This window comes from Sphaeramia orbicularis, chromosome 12 (genome assembly GCF_902148855.1).
Source record: "Sphaeramia orbicularis chromosome 12, fSphaOr1.1, whole genome shotgun sequence".
In the NCBI taxonomy this organism is placed as follows: domain Eukaryota; kingdom Metazoa; phylum Chordata; class Actinopteri; order Kurtiformes; family Apogonidae; genus Sphaeramia; species Sphaeramia orbicularis.
The window spans coordinates 29,430,127-29,444,528 of NC_043968.1; the positions used below are offsets into that span (position 1 = coordinate 29,430,127).

At 38.6% G+C, this 14,402-nt stretch overlaps 1 protein-coding gene across 1 annotated transcript in view; it reads left to right on the forward strand.

Moving 5' to 3' along the window:
- The first annotated feature begins 2,034 nt into the window (after positions 1–2,034).
- Positions 2,035–14,402, forward strand: part of LOC115429604 (protein phosphatase 1H-like) — a 30,942-nt gene continuing 18,574 nt past the window's right edge. Inside the window, exons 1-2 of the mRNA XM_030149199.1 lie at positions 2,035–2,610; positions 11,152–11,341. Of these exons, the coding sequence (XP_030005059.1) occupies positions 2,375–2,610; positions 11,152–11,341 (426 nt within the window). The 5' untranslated portion in view covers positions 2,035–2,374. The remainder of the gene's footprint in view (positions 2,611–11,151; positions 11,342–14,402) is intronic.

The window sequence follows — 14,402 nt, forward strand, 5'->3', positions numbered from 1 at the left end:
CTACGTTTCATTATCAAATTTTCAGGAGTAACCCGGTACACTACTTGTTACCCGAAAAAGTAGTTACGTTACTGTAACGCGTTACAGTGACGCATTACTGTAACACATTACTGTAACACGTTACTTTGTAACACATTACACACAACACTGGTCCCCAGTCAGTACCATTGCTGTTACAAAACACAACTGTACAAAATGGAGAAAAACCAGTTTGATGAAAAATAAATCAAAGACCTTCCATTATATAATTTCTTTCAGGTCAGTGCCTCTAATACAGTGGTTTAAAAAGTTACACTCAAATAATTTCACATCTGCAAAAGGTGGACAGGGTATGCAAATGTGTAATGCAATAATTGATGTACCTGATGTTTGAGTTTTGTACTGTATGTTGTGGATGGATGGATGGATGGATGGATGGATGGATGGATGGATGGATGGCATCATTTCAAGAACCTAAAGCAGTGTCACGTCATTTATTTCCATTGTTTTATGGACACATAATGTCACTGAACCAAGACCTGACCAACTGAATCAACCCCATCATAACACTGCCCCCAGAACCTTGTACAGTAGGCACTAGGCATGATGGGTAATTGCTTCATCCACCTTTCTTCCCACCCTGATGTGTCCATCATTCTGGAACAGGGTCAATCTGGACTCATCAGATCACATGACCTTTTTCCATGGAAACACAGTCGAATCCTTATCCTCTTTATCAAACTGATGGCTGTTTAAGAAATGAGAGGCTAATGTATTAATCACTGCAGTAATTATCCTAATGAAGGCCTATTATTACTACCTATTACTTCCTCTTTATTTCATGGATACTGGTCAGTCAGTCTGGTCACGTCATCAAATAAATTTCAGTTATGACATGTTTTATTTATAGCAAAAAGTGGCCACACTTCTTTGCTATTCTTAATTTTTCAAGATTGAACTCAATTTCAGGACATGTTAAATTGTACTCATAATACCGTGTTATTTATTATTTACAAGATGCAGAAAAAAGAAAGACCCAAGGCTTCTGAGCACTGATAGCACTGAAGGTAAAAGCTCTTATTCTCTGTAGTAAAGTGGTTTTACTGGCAGCTTCTTTTCCTTCTTTTCTTGTGGTTTCTATAGCCTCCGAAGGCTGTGCACCTGACTCACTTTAACCTTTCTGTAAGCACCTCATCATACAATGAAGAATCATGGATCTAATCAGTTCCTGCACTGGAAAGAATACTGGCATATACTGTAGTTCATAGAAGCTTTAAAGTTGTGTAAATGTGTTTCAAGAGTGAGTTTGTACAACGCCACTTTTTCAGAGACTCCAACTCTGTTTACCTCTTTAACCTTAAACATACATGTTACTGTGTTCATAGATTATAACCTATATATATTATAATTATGAGATCTTATACACCACATCTCTCCGATTCTCAAACAATTCTGTCTGTTCGTCAACTAAAGTATGAAGCTTTTGGAGATTTATGAAATTTTTTTATTTTATTTTATTTTATTTTATTTTTGGTAGCATCTGACCAATATACAAAATGCATTTTTTTATTTTTTTACACTTTTCCCATATTTGTTTACTGTATAAATTTTGTCTTACAAAATAAAAATATAAATATAAAGAGAGAGAGAGAAGAAGAAGAAAAAAATGTATTTGTATAGTACTTTTTGTAGTATACACAGATGCTTTTGAATAACAGCCAAATATTTCCTTTTCCTTTTTCACTTATGTCTGTATGTTCTACAGGATGATTTCTATAAGTGCCTCTGTACCAGGGTGTTTTGTACAATCCTATATTATCTGTAAAAAATGTTAAGAAGGCGTATAAATGAATAAATGTTAAGGCTGATTAAAGTAACCTTATGATTAGGGTTTTTCATTCACAGGCTGATTTGGGTTCCAGAAAATTTCTAGAAATCAGTATAAATCTTTTTTTTTTAATCCCTGTTTTGTTTTGTATGTGTTCTGTTTTCTGATGTGGACCTGGGTCTAGGTCTGTGAGTCCATATGTGAATATTTTTTGCAGTGTGCATCCACGGATGCGTCACATGACCCGTTAATCGCCAGTGTATTTCCGCGTTCACGTCGGCCCAGCTCTTATCAATGACCGTCCATGGGGGTGTGCGGGCTCACACTCAAAGCATCCCCGCTGTTTTCCGTCCATCCTCCAGCCCGGCCTCGGCTGCACCGTGTCCATGAGCCGTTAACCGCCTGACGGTCTCCTCTTCCTCCTCCTCCTCTTCCTCCGCCACCGCCTCTTCTTCTCCATCGGGCCTGTCGTCGACTCGCGGGGCCGAGCTGGGGGGGAATCCGGGGAAAGGCAGCCGCGGCGCCGCGCATCGGCCCACGGACGCTCCGCCGCGACGCGCCAACAACATGCTGACACGGGTCAAGTCCGCCGTGGCCGGGTTCATGGGTGGGATCATGGCAGGTGGAAGCTCCGGCGGAGGGGGCAACGCCGGCTCCGAGCTACCCCTGAAATTCCCCTATATGAGACCGGAGTTCCTGGGTCTGTCCGCCGATGAGATCGAGTGTTCGGCGGACCACATAGCCCGGCCCATCCTGATCCTGAAGGAAACCAGGAGATTACCGTGGGCCACCGGATACGCTGAGTAAGTAGTCTGTCCCAAAGGCAGCACCCTCCAAAGAGGCTTGAGTGCATGTCCCCCGGGTCCAGTACAGGCCCAAATGCATGCAGAGGGTCCTTAGAGTTTGTGCACCTGTTGGGACCTGCATCCAGCTCCAACATGCGTCTGAATTCACCCACAGTCCTAGTCCTGCGTGCAGCCTGAATGGCGTGTCCTCCTAGATGGACTGCATTTGTCCAAAGGATCACAACAGCCAGAGCTGGGTTTCACGTGTAAGGGGATGATGGCTGAACAACCAGCAGTATGTGGGTATTAGTCTTGAACTGTGCTCTATTTATGGCTTACACAGTGTGATTACATGCCTCCAGCCTGCAGATACATGGACATCCAGTTTACTAAAGATGCACACTAATACTGTCATGTAGTTATCCTAACCCCAGACGCTGACACCTGATGCTGCTCTGTAAACAATCATCTCAGATAGTTTGATGCTGTTTAAGAATAAATTCACATGTGCATCTTTCATTGTTGTGTCTGCCAATATCAATATGTTATAGCAGAAAATATCCATGCCTAAGCAGGGGGAGGTGGCTTATGTCAACACATGTCAGACACATAAAGCACAGTCCTGACTGACATCCTGCAGATTAACATTCACATGAGGGTCTGCTGATATAGTTTTCTCTGACGAGTAACAATTAAGGAGACCTGAAAGATATGCATTTGGAGCTGAGATGGCAATAGTGATGTTAAAATTTAGAGAAAAAAACAACAAGATCCTTTCAGAATTCCTGATATACTGGATATATGTTGAAAAGTTTACAAATATCTAAGGCTAAAGAAAAAGTAAAACTTACATTTCTATGATAATTTCAGTCTCAGTTGCCTCAATTCAGCCATACTGTACTGTAGAAACCACAATAGTTCAGGGTGTAACAGAGTTTAAAAAAAAAAAAGATTGTACTGGATTTATATCAAAATATTAAACCAATTATTGCAAAAAGGCTGAATATTGTGTCTGCTAATCTGCCTGTCTGGTAATTGCACAAACTGTAATTGTGATCCATGTGGGTTTCAAGTGGAAAAATGTCAAAAGTTGACCCTATAACCCTGTGGGTGTAAACCCCACAGAGATTAAAACCTTCAAACCCCCCCCCCCCCCCCCATCAGTCAATAGAGCTGAAGATGAGGATGGGACATGATGATGTCATCAAGAACCACTCCCACTGGCCTTCTACTTAAGCACTTAAGTGTATGACAAAGAACTATTTGTGCTCTTGTTTTTGATATCAAATATTCAATCACTTGGTTCACTTACAGTAAATGTGCAGGGAGATGCCTCGCCCATACTGATAGAGGCCCATATCAGCACTTAATGCAGTATATCACAGGGTGGACCCACACAGAGGCTGAAAGACCTTTAGGGCACTACCAGGACGTATGACATAGGTTCAATAGTAAATGGCTTTTACTCAAATGTCAATGCATTGTGTCCTTTTTCTATCGTATCCTCACACAGGCTATGTCTCTGCAGTCATCAACACATAATGAAAAACACAATATACTGCACAGCTTATGCACAGTATATGATATTAATTCTACAGTAGGTGGCTGGATTATTGTTAGAGAAAATGCCATTGCAGTTAGTGGCCAACATGTGTTTTAGCACCAGTATCACTTGATAAATCTGCTGTATCTGTTTCCACCCTTAGTTAATAAATCACGAAGCTCACTTCCACCCTGATAGTAGTGATTCACATGGTTTTACACCGAGTCATAATCAGATAAAATCTGCTGATTAATCCAAAGTGCTCACATGATTTCGAAATAATCAGCAGTAGCTGATAAGCACATGCTAATGTCGTCTGTTTTAGCAGATTCCTGAAAACCCCTTGTTCTTTCCTCTTCTTTGAAATCAGTGTTTTTCAAACTGTGGGGTGGGCCCCCTAGGTGTGAAGGCTTGCCAGGGGGGTTATGGGATCACTCCTGGGTGTTTTTTTTCCCTTCAGGTTAGAACATGTAACAGTGGAACTAATGTTTAACACTGGAACTCCCTGGACTCATTTTAGGGATGTACAAGAAACAAATCTGCTGCAATGGTGATCTGTCACTAGACTAGACAAAGAGTTTAGGTTTTGAAAATGGACAAAGATTGGACTGGAAAAGAAACATGGGAGATGTTTCTGTTTTTGCACTTTAATGTTCTGAGATGTGCCATGGAAACGGGCTCATTAACCCAGTGATACTGTTCAAATGCTCATCTTTGTTCACAGAATTTGTTTGTTCTTTAAAAAAAGTAACTTTGTCATAGCTGTAAGATAATTGTGCATTTCCTATTTTTATTTGGAAAAATATTGTCTCAAGTTATTTTTAATTTGCACAACAAATTATTCAAGGAAAAGCAAAAAGTATTGTTACGATATTGATGTTTCTTTCAATAAAAGTTATAATTGCACCACTGTTACAATGTTGTTGGGGTTGAGGGGGGGCTGGAGATTTTTCATCCTCCAAAGGGAAACCTGACAAAGACTGAGAACCACTGGTTTAAATGAAGTAAAAGTGACTCATTTGGAGAGGCTTTGAGAAGAATGACCTCCTTATGTATGGCTTGATGCTCTCTTCAGCCTGTCTAGTTTCTTGAGCCTATGGGTTAAAATAACACCTTAACATGGTTTGCAGAACTCTTTGTACACCTGAGTGTACTGGATGTATGCGCACTGTGGTCTCATTGTTCTGTCTTGTGTCTTCTCGTACACACCGGTGCACAACCAGGTGCATGAAGCAGCCACAAAGTGTCTCTGTGGGACTGGAGGAGTTAATGAGTTCAGCTCATATCAGCATTTATCTGTAATTAAAGTCTCCTGTGCTGTCATTACAGCAGCCGTTTGGGCTTTAACATCTTTTACTTCGCATTTAACTTCTATTCTTTATTACTTGGAAACAGCAAGAAAGACATTAGTGATTATGGTATTTTTAAGAAAAGGCAAGATTATACAAAAGAGTGTGTGGATGAGATGTGTTAGAATTGTACTACTGCTCTATTGGTGTTATTACTAAACTGTCATGAGGACCACGGGGGCAAAAAGCTTCTGTAAGATACATTTTCAGTGATTTTAGTGTCTCTGACTTACATTACAACTAAATAAGATAAGTTTTCAGCAAAGATGTTACACTTAAACCCCCTTCTACCCTTTGTATTTATGTGTTTATGTAATGTTCAGAGAAAGTACAGATTTTTGCTGCTCCCATCCCTTTGATGTGCAGAGTTAAACAGAGGCAAAGCTTTGAATCATTGTGCTCTGCCAAATAATTATCACATCCTCTGGGCCAATGTCTGGCCCAGAATCTGTTGCTGAGACTAGAGAAACAAAGAAGGCATTAGATGTCTGACAATGGAAGGGAAAATTAGGTTTTGTTCCTAATGGGAGGAGAGCTAATTGTTGAGAATGAAATAAGAATTTGATTGGCACGGGCATAAAATGGGTATTATTCTTCCTGCTAACGGTGAAATGAGAGCAAACAATTGCATGAGCACTCTCAGTCATACACACAAGAGCACCAGCTGCACCTTTTATGCAACAGAGTGAAAAGGCGGGACACACTCGTTATCTCACCTGTTTAATGTATTGAGTATGTGTGTTTTTCTATTCAGGTCAGAGGTGTGTGTTTTCATGTCCTATATGTAAAATCCACACACATACACATTACTTTTTATTGATGGTAGATTAGATGAAACAGAGCGAAGGCTTCCTGTATCAACAAGAGCAAAAGTGGTTGGTGTGTCGGAGTGTTTTATGGCTGTAATAACTCAGAACATTTTCTGTTGCGATAATGTGTGCAGCATTAGGTTAGAATCAGAGCTGAGTAATCACCGTGAAGATCAGTCCTCCTGGGCACCACGGCTTCAACACAATGCATATGGTGAATGACACGTGACGCCTGCCGCTGCGTCTCTGCACTCCATCCCATACAGTGGCTTCATTACTTAGATCAGTGGTTCTCAGGCTTTTTCTGTCGGGCCCCCCTTTGGAGGACAAAAGATCTCTAGGCCCCCCTCAACCCCAACAACATTGTAACAGTGGTGCAATTATAGCTTTTATTGAAAGAAACATCAATACTGTAACAATACTTTTAGCTTTTTCCTTCAATTATTTGTTGCGCAAATTAAAAGTAACTCAGATTTTTGTGTGAACAATACAAATAAACTTAACACGACTGCTCCCTGAGACAATATTTTTCCAAATAAAAATAGGAAATGTGCAATTATCTTACAACTACGACAATAAAGTTCCTTTTTTTAGAACAACAAACAAATTTTGGTAAAAAAGACGAATGTTTTAACAATATCAGCGGCTGTAATGAGCCTGTTTATATTGCACATCGCAGAACATTAAAGTGCAAACGGTAAGAACTGTGCAAAAACACAAACATTGCACATTTTTCTTTTCCAGTCAAATCCTTGTCCATTGTCTAAACCTAAACTCTTTGTCTAGTCTAGTGACAGATCACCATGGCAGTAGATTTGTTTGTTTTATGTCCCTAAAATGAGTCCGGTATGCTCCAATGCTAAAACATTAGTTACACCTGCTACTTATTGTAACCTGAAAAAAAAAAAAATACCCAGGAGTGAGCCCATGCCCCCCCGGCAAGCCTTCGTGCCCCCCCTAGGGGGCCCGCCCCACAGTTTGAGAAACACTGACTTAGATCCACTTAGCTCTAATAATAACTTAAATGACACACTTGGAAGAGAAATGTCAATGGAAAATACCCTGGATAGTTCTGTTTGAAGCTTTACACCAGCTTTTAACTGTGATATGTTCCTATTTAACCTCTGCAGGTACTAACCCGCACCAGTACAGTGTTCTGTTTGTGCCCCCCCCCCCCCCCCCCCCCCCCCGCCGTAGAACTATATGGATCTAGACAGGTGCAACAGACAGATGCACTTACTCTGAAGGGGATAGTTCCACTCACTATTGCATTTTCCTTGTGTTACCTCCTATAAACCCATAAAGACCCAGCACTACTTTTATGTCAGTTTCCAAATGAAATTATCTCCATATCTAATCTTTCTTAAGTGATTTATCACTATTTATTTATAATATTATCTTCTGTATTTTGTATTTTGTCCATATAAATCAGGCATTTTCCTGTATTTAATGTACTGATCATGTAGATGTTCATAAAAGCTCAGATTAAAGTTAAGGGTTATTATATCAAAAGCAGAGAAAACTGAAGAAAAAGATTATTTTTTTCTGCAAAATCTATCATTAACTGAACATAAACCCAGTGTGTCCATCCACTGTCATTGATCCAACTCCATGGGTTTTATTGGTGAATCAATGTTGTAGAAGATGACAGTGTTTCCACGGTAACTACAGAGCCTCTGAACGTCCAAATGTGTCATATCTGATGACCATGAAACAATGAATAACTGCATTTTACACCAATTATTTACATGTATTGTTTGGATTAGTGGATCAACAGGTATGAAACAGTGTAGATCAGTACATTGTTTTGGTCGGTGGTGGATGTTTGGGTCTTTATGGGTTAAAATCCAAATATCAAAGGTACAGGTGTAGGTACCTGTTAAATGTTGGCAGAAAAACTACAAACATAAATCACTGATAAAACGTATGATTATTAATAAATGTCAAAAACGTCTCCTCGTAAATATACATCAGGATGAATCAATGTCCGTTTATGTCTTCTATTTGTCTGTGAATCTGCCCAGTATCGTTCTGACTGATTCTTTCTATCTAATCTATCAAAGACTAATAAACATTTGAGGCTGATAACCAGACATGATGCTGCCCAGTGGAAATCAACCCACAGTCTGTGTCTATAAATAGACATGCCAGTTTCTCGACTCTCTCACACAAATTCACAACACCCTCCAGTCATGTCTGTCAGAAGGGCCCGTGTCACTGGGGCTGTCGCCACAATCTCATTTAGTTTTTAACCATGTATGGGTTCGCTCAATCCTTTACTGAGTCCAGTAGCTGTTACTGAAACAGTTTAGTGAGGGGCAGTTTTATAGGTGGTGAGTGGGTAAAAATTTTTCATAATTTTTTCGTAGATGTTGCTCTTAATATCTGCCAACAGAATTATATTATTATGTAAGCAACAACTGAGTTTATGTTTTTGTTGTTCTGTCTAAAAATATATGGGTATGAAGCAACCCAGGGGAATACTGTGGTGAAAACAAACATAATTAAATCAAACATTAAAACAAGCATTTGTTCTAGTAGTTTGGCTGTTTATTATGGGAGACCAGGCCTTCTCCTCTGCCGCCCCCCGTATCTGGAACTCCCTCCCTGACCACCTCAGAGCTCCTCAGTCACTGGACTCCTTCAAAAAGGGGCGAAAAACATTCCTGCTTAGACAGGCTTTTTATGGGCCACCATGATACTTTGTTTTATTTGCTTAGTCTTTTATTCCTGATACAGTATTTTTTTATTTTTTTTACTGGACTGTCTTCCCTCTGTAGCACTTTGAGATTATGCTGAATGAAAAGTGCTTTATAAATGCAATTTATTATTATTATTATTATCATTATTATTATTAATGTTCACTTGCTTCAGGTCAGACAGTTAGGAATTAAATCAGAAACTTTTTTAACCAATTTTTAATTCCATGCAGGGTGAAGCAGCTTTCACATGTACAGGGTTCCTGCAGGTCATTAAAAAGCATTAAAAGTCATTAAATAGATTTTGTGAAAATTAAGGCCTTAAATGGCATTAAAAAGCATTAAATTCAAAAGCATGAAAAAATTAAATACACTTGATGAAAAAAAACCATTGTTATTCATGATTTATTTTGATTATAAGATAAGAGATAAGATAAGATAAGATAAGATAAGATATTCCTTTATTGATCCCACAATGGGGAAATTCACAGTGTTGTCAGCAGCAAAAACATACACATAAACATAGACATACACGTAAAACAAACAGTCATATAAATTTGAATAAAAAAGTGTTTAAAAGGAGAGTGCAAATACGGTTTGATATGAATGTAGTGCAAATGGTTATAAATATTATATATATATATATATATATATATATATATATATATATGTAAATACGGATTTGAATAGATTGGAATTATAGTGTGATGATTGACAAGCCGAACCCTTTAATTGTCTGTTTACGGCTGGTACATGAAGTCACAACATCGGAAGCTTGGAATGCAACGTGCTGTGAGCATGTTCATAGTGTGGTGAAAGAGTGGACGGAATATTAGCAAATTGGGAAAAATGGGAAAATTTCCACAGAAGTTTCACTTTCAGCAGAAGTGATTGGAGGAGGAACTATTCAGACCCTGGTTAAAGCCTGTGGATGGTAAACCAACATAAAACTATATATAAAACTGTATCTGCCATTGGACATGGGCATGAAATATGTTTAAAGTGGCAATATGTTTAAAAAGCATTAAATTAGATTTGCTGATACCTGCAGAAACCCTGATGTAGAACTTGCGTGGTTTTATAAACCTTATCATATACAATAGGCAATCCTAAAATCTAAGCTAACTGTTTTCAAACCCAGAAATATTAAAAAGTGAGGAAATACAAATCATCACCTAATGTTCATGCAGACCATAAAGTTGTGTGATTATTGTCATTCCTGCTGTGGTCCCTGAGATTGTGTTCACTCTATGTGGTCTCTCTGGTTTAACAAAGCATAGTTAAAGCTGAATAAGCCTGCACACAAGCAGTATTGGGCATGTACACTCCCAGTCAAAAGTTTGGACTCACCTTCTCATTTAAATGACATGAGATGGACCACAGATGGCCAACAAGTGCTCAGCATCACTGGGAACTCCTTCAAGACTGTTGGAAAACATTTCAGGTGACTACCTCATGAAGCTCATCCAGAGAATGCCAAGAATGTGCAAAGCAGTAATAAAAGCAAAATGTGTCTATTTTGAAGAATCTAAAATATAAAACATGCTTTGAGTTATGTTGCACTTTTTAAACTACATAATTCCGTATGTGTTCATTCATAGTTTTGATGACTCCAGTGAGAATCTACAATGTAAATAGTCATGAAAATAAAGAAAAAGCAGGTGAGTTCAAACTTTTGACTGGTAGTGTATGTACAGTCATAAGACATCTGTGTCACCCAGGAGCCACTGACCTGATGCATGAGACGATCCCAGCAGAGCAGTACCACAAACTAGGTTCATCAAAAACATAAAATGTGAACAGATGCTGTAGAAACCTCAGGCTATGCTTGTGACCAATTGTTGTGATCCTGTACTGAGCCATAATAACCATGAAAGACTGTGGTAGCGTTTCATTAAAAAAAAGAAGAAAAAAATAACATATTGTGCTGGCTTTCATTCAGCCCATTGCTTCAGAGCACAGCTGCATGGGAACAGGAAGGCACAGCAAGACTGGCATCTCTTCTTTGTTGCTAAATTAGAACTCATTATAAACACATGAGGCTTTCGGTGGCGAGTAGGACATTTATCTAGGGGCTACAATCGATCAAGAGGATTGGTCATAAACCCAAACCTTAAATATGTGTCTTCTTACCCAGACTTGTTTACATCCTCTTGCAGGGTGATTAATGCTGGTAAGAGTGCACTGAATGAGGACCAGGCCTGCTGCGAAGTGGTGGTGGCAAGAAGGCGACCAATGAGCTACTGCCCTCCCTCAACGCCCAGTAAGACGCCCACCGCCAAGAGACGCAACTCCCTGCCCAATGGAGAGGGCCTGGGGCTTCGCATGGAGCACAGCAAGATGGGAGAGGTACGAAAACACTAATACACCTCTGCAGTTCATTTGGATGTACAATACATACAAGGCAAAGTCTGCACTGTCTATACTGTCGCCATCAAAAACAGGGAAAAATGCCAAAGATATCTGCACTCCACTGCATGCATTAACATATGTACAGATGTTAAAGTATTTTGCTCACAGGCACACAGGAAGCAGAGACCTAATAGAAGACAGAACCGGTCAGAAGCCACTTTTCATCCAATAATTCACAACAAACTAATGTAACGGAGACTGTGTTCATGTTCATTCTGTAGAAATGTTTAATGCTAATGTGTCATCCCTGATCCTCAGTTAGTTCAAGAGACAGAAAATGAAGTTGATTTTTGAAGCTTTCAAAAGAAACAAGTATTAAGGACATTTCAATTAGTGTCATTGTGCATACTACTAAATATAATATAATTTATGGATTAGGATTATAAGGTTTTGTTTATCTGTGTGGTTTTCTGAAGGAAATGATGGTATTTGCATGAATTTCAGCTGTGTTTAATATCATATATATATATATATATTGTGAAAATCCAATTTTAAAGGTTAACTGACTTTTTTTTTTTTTTTATCCTTGAAGGGAAATTCAGTCTGCATTTTTTCTTTTCATATTTTATATATAGAGAAAAGCTCCCATAAGTGTTTTCTAAAGTCCAAGGCAGCTTCTTCAAAATGTCTGAACAGTGCTAACTGTCGGGTTAGTAGTCCACATTCTATAAATAGTTAAAGCACTTCTACTTCATACAAAGACATGCAACAAATTCTTAAAATTGTGAAGCCAGTCCAAACAAACTTTTTTTTTCTCTGAATCACTTTTTCATTTGAGCCACTTTGTAGCTCACTGGCTGACAGGCCATGAGCTATTGGGAAGGCGCTTTGTCCGACATTGTCTTCGTCATTATCGTCTTCATCATTGTCGTCATCTTTGTCAGCAAATTCTTGAAACATCTGTGATGAAACTAGTGGTTGGGGTCATTTCATTGTCCCAAGCTTCCTTGGGACAATGTCTACAAAGTTATTCTTGACAGACAAAGTGTAACTAGGACTCAGTATGTAATCATTGTACCAGGTCAGAGGTCATTACTGATGTGTATAAATTAAATATCTACATTTTTCTGTATATTTTACTTGCAGACATGTAACACACTCTGAAATGCATCCTCTGCATTTATTTCATCAGTAGCTGAAACTTGCAGGAACTCCACACACTGCAGAATAGAGGTGGTAGGCTGCCGTGTCAGGTACCTGGGGAGCAAATGGGTGGTGGTGGGGGGTTTAAGTGGCTTGCTCAAGGGCCCATCAGCAAATAATATAGATTAAACCTGCCCGATTACCCTGTTGGTCACAAGCCATTTCTCCTATCTTCTAGGCCAGTGGTTCTTAAACTTTTTACAGTGGAGTACCCCCTGAAATAGACTTTTTTAGCCAAGTACCCCCAACTCTAGCTTCAGCATTTTTGATTGAAAAAAATTTGGCAAAATTTGTTCCTGTGCCAAAGGTGTCTGTTTATATTTTCTTACTTTGTACTATACTTTGTAAACAAACAACATATATTTAAATGTAGTATATATATATGTATATATATATATAAATTAAAGTAGATTTTGTGTGCAAAATGCCATCTTTCATTGATAAGAAAAATACATGAATTGATCATTAATTAATAAATTAACCTTTCATCAACAAAAAATAATTCCTTATCTACTGAAATAAACTCATTTTGAATTATACAAAATAGAATGTTTTTAAAATGTTACCAAAGGTTAAACAAGATGATTGACAATAAAACTGTTATATGAATGTATTTATTGTGTTTTACACACAATAATGACTTATTTGATGTATTTTTTTTTTTTAAATTCAAGTACCGCTTGGGCTTCTTTCAAGTACCTGTGGCGGTACTTGTACCCCACTTTGGGAACCTCTGATCAAGGCCATGACTGCCCCTGGAGTAGGAATGAAAAGGAATGAGATAGGAAAAGGAAGGAATGTGTCTGAGAACAACATTATTCCAACTATTTAGGTAACAGTGTCTGTGTGTGTGTTTAAGGTCAGATTATAACCCAGCAGGTGTCGGGAAAGCCTTGAGCTTCCTTATTGTGGGAAATAGTGACATGTAGAGGAAGCTCCAAAACAGTGATGGAAACATGAGTCATGTTTCTCTGATGGTTCAGGGATGACTCACCATATCATCCACTTAAATAATATCATTCATTATTGAAGTGGAGAATGCTTCAGAAATTAAATATTTTGTCTCATTATGGACTCATAATACATTAGTAGTGTTTGATATTTAGCTGCTTAATTGTCTACGCAGGATTCAGTCCTGGACTGAAGTACATCACTGCATTACTTAAGGCCGCATAAATCATCTGGATGAAGAATCTTCATTTCTAGTTTCAATCCCTACACACTAACATTTTTCTACTGTAAATGTCTCGTATTTTAACCTTTGAAAAGCTTCGAGGCACAGTTTGAGTCATCTATGATGGGAAATGCTCCTTCCAATTCAAATGGAACATATTTGTCTATCATGTGGGTGTGGTTTAGGTTCAGACAGATGTCTTTGAGTCTCAACACTCAACAATAGTCTGTAATGGCTCCAGGGAGACAGCCCAGTTTCTGTAAATAGAGCACTGTTTTGTGAAGAGCTTAGAAATGAGAAGAAGTAAAACAGGATGTAAGTGTTACCTGAGAAAATAAAAACAATTTTTTTGTCCAGATTGTGCCATTGAAGATTTTAATATCGCTCTGTTACTACATCTGGAAACTGTCTGCAGGAGCGGAGGCATTCATTTTGATTTGGGGCACGATGAACAAGTGCATCTATGTTTTGATCACTTTTGATGTTGCTTTATCTACCTCGACGATTACCATTTGCAGTTTTATGTATGTCTATAGATCTTTTTTTTTTCTACAAAGCCCCTCCCTTTCAGTCATAAAGAATTCTGTGTTCTTTCTCCAACTGCCACGTTGAGGGAAGAAGGAATGGAGGTTTTAAAACAAGTTGAACAACTCATGCTCTGCAAACAATGACATCCACACT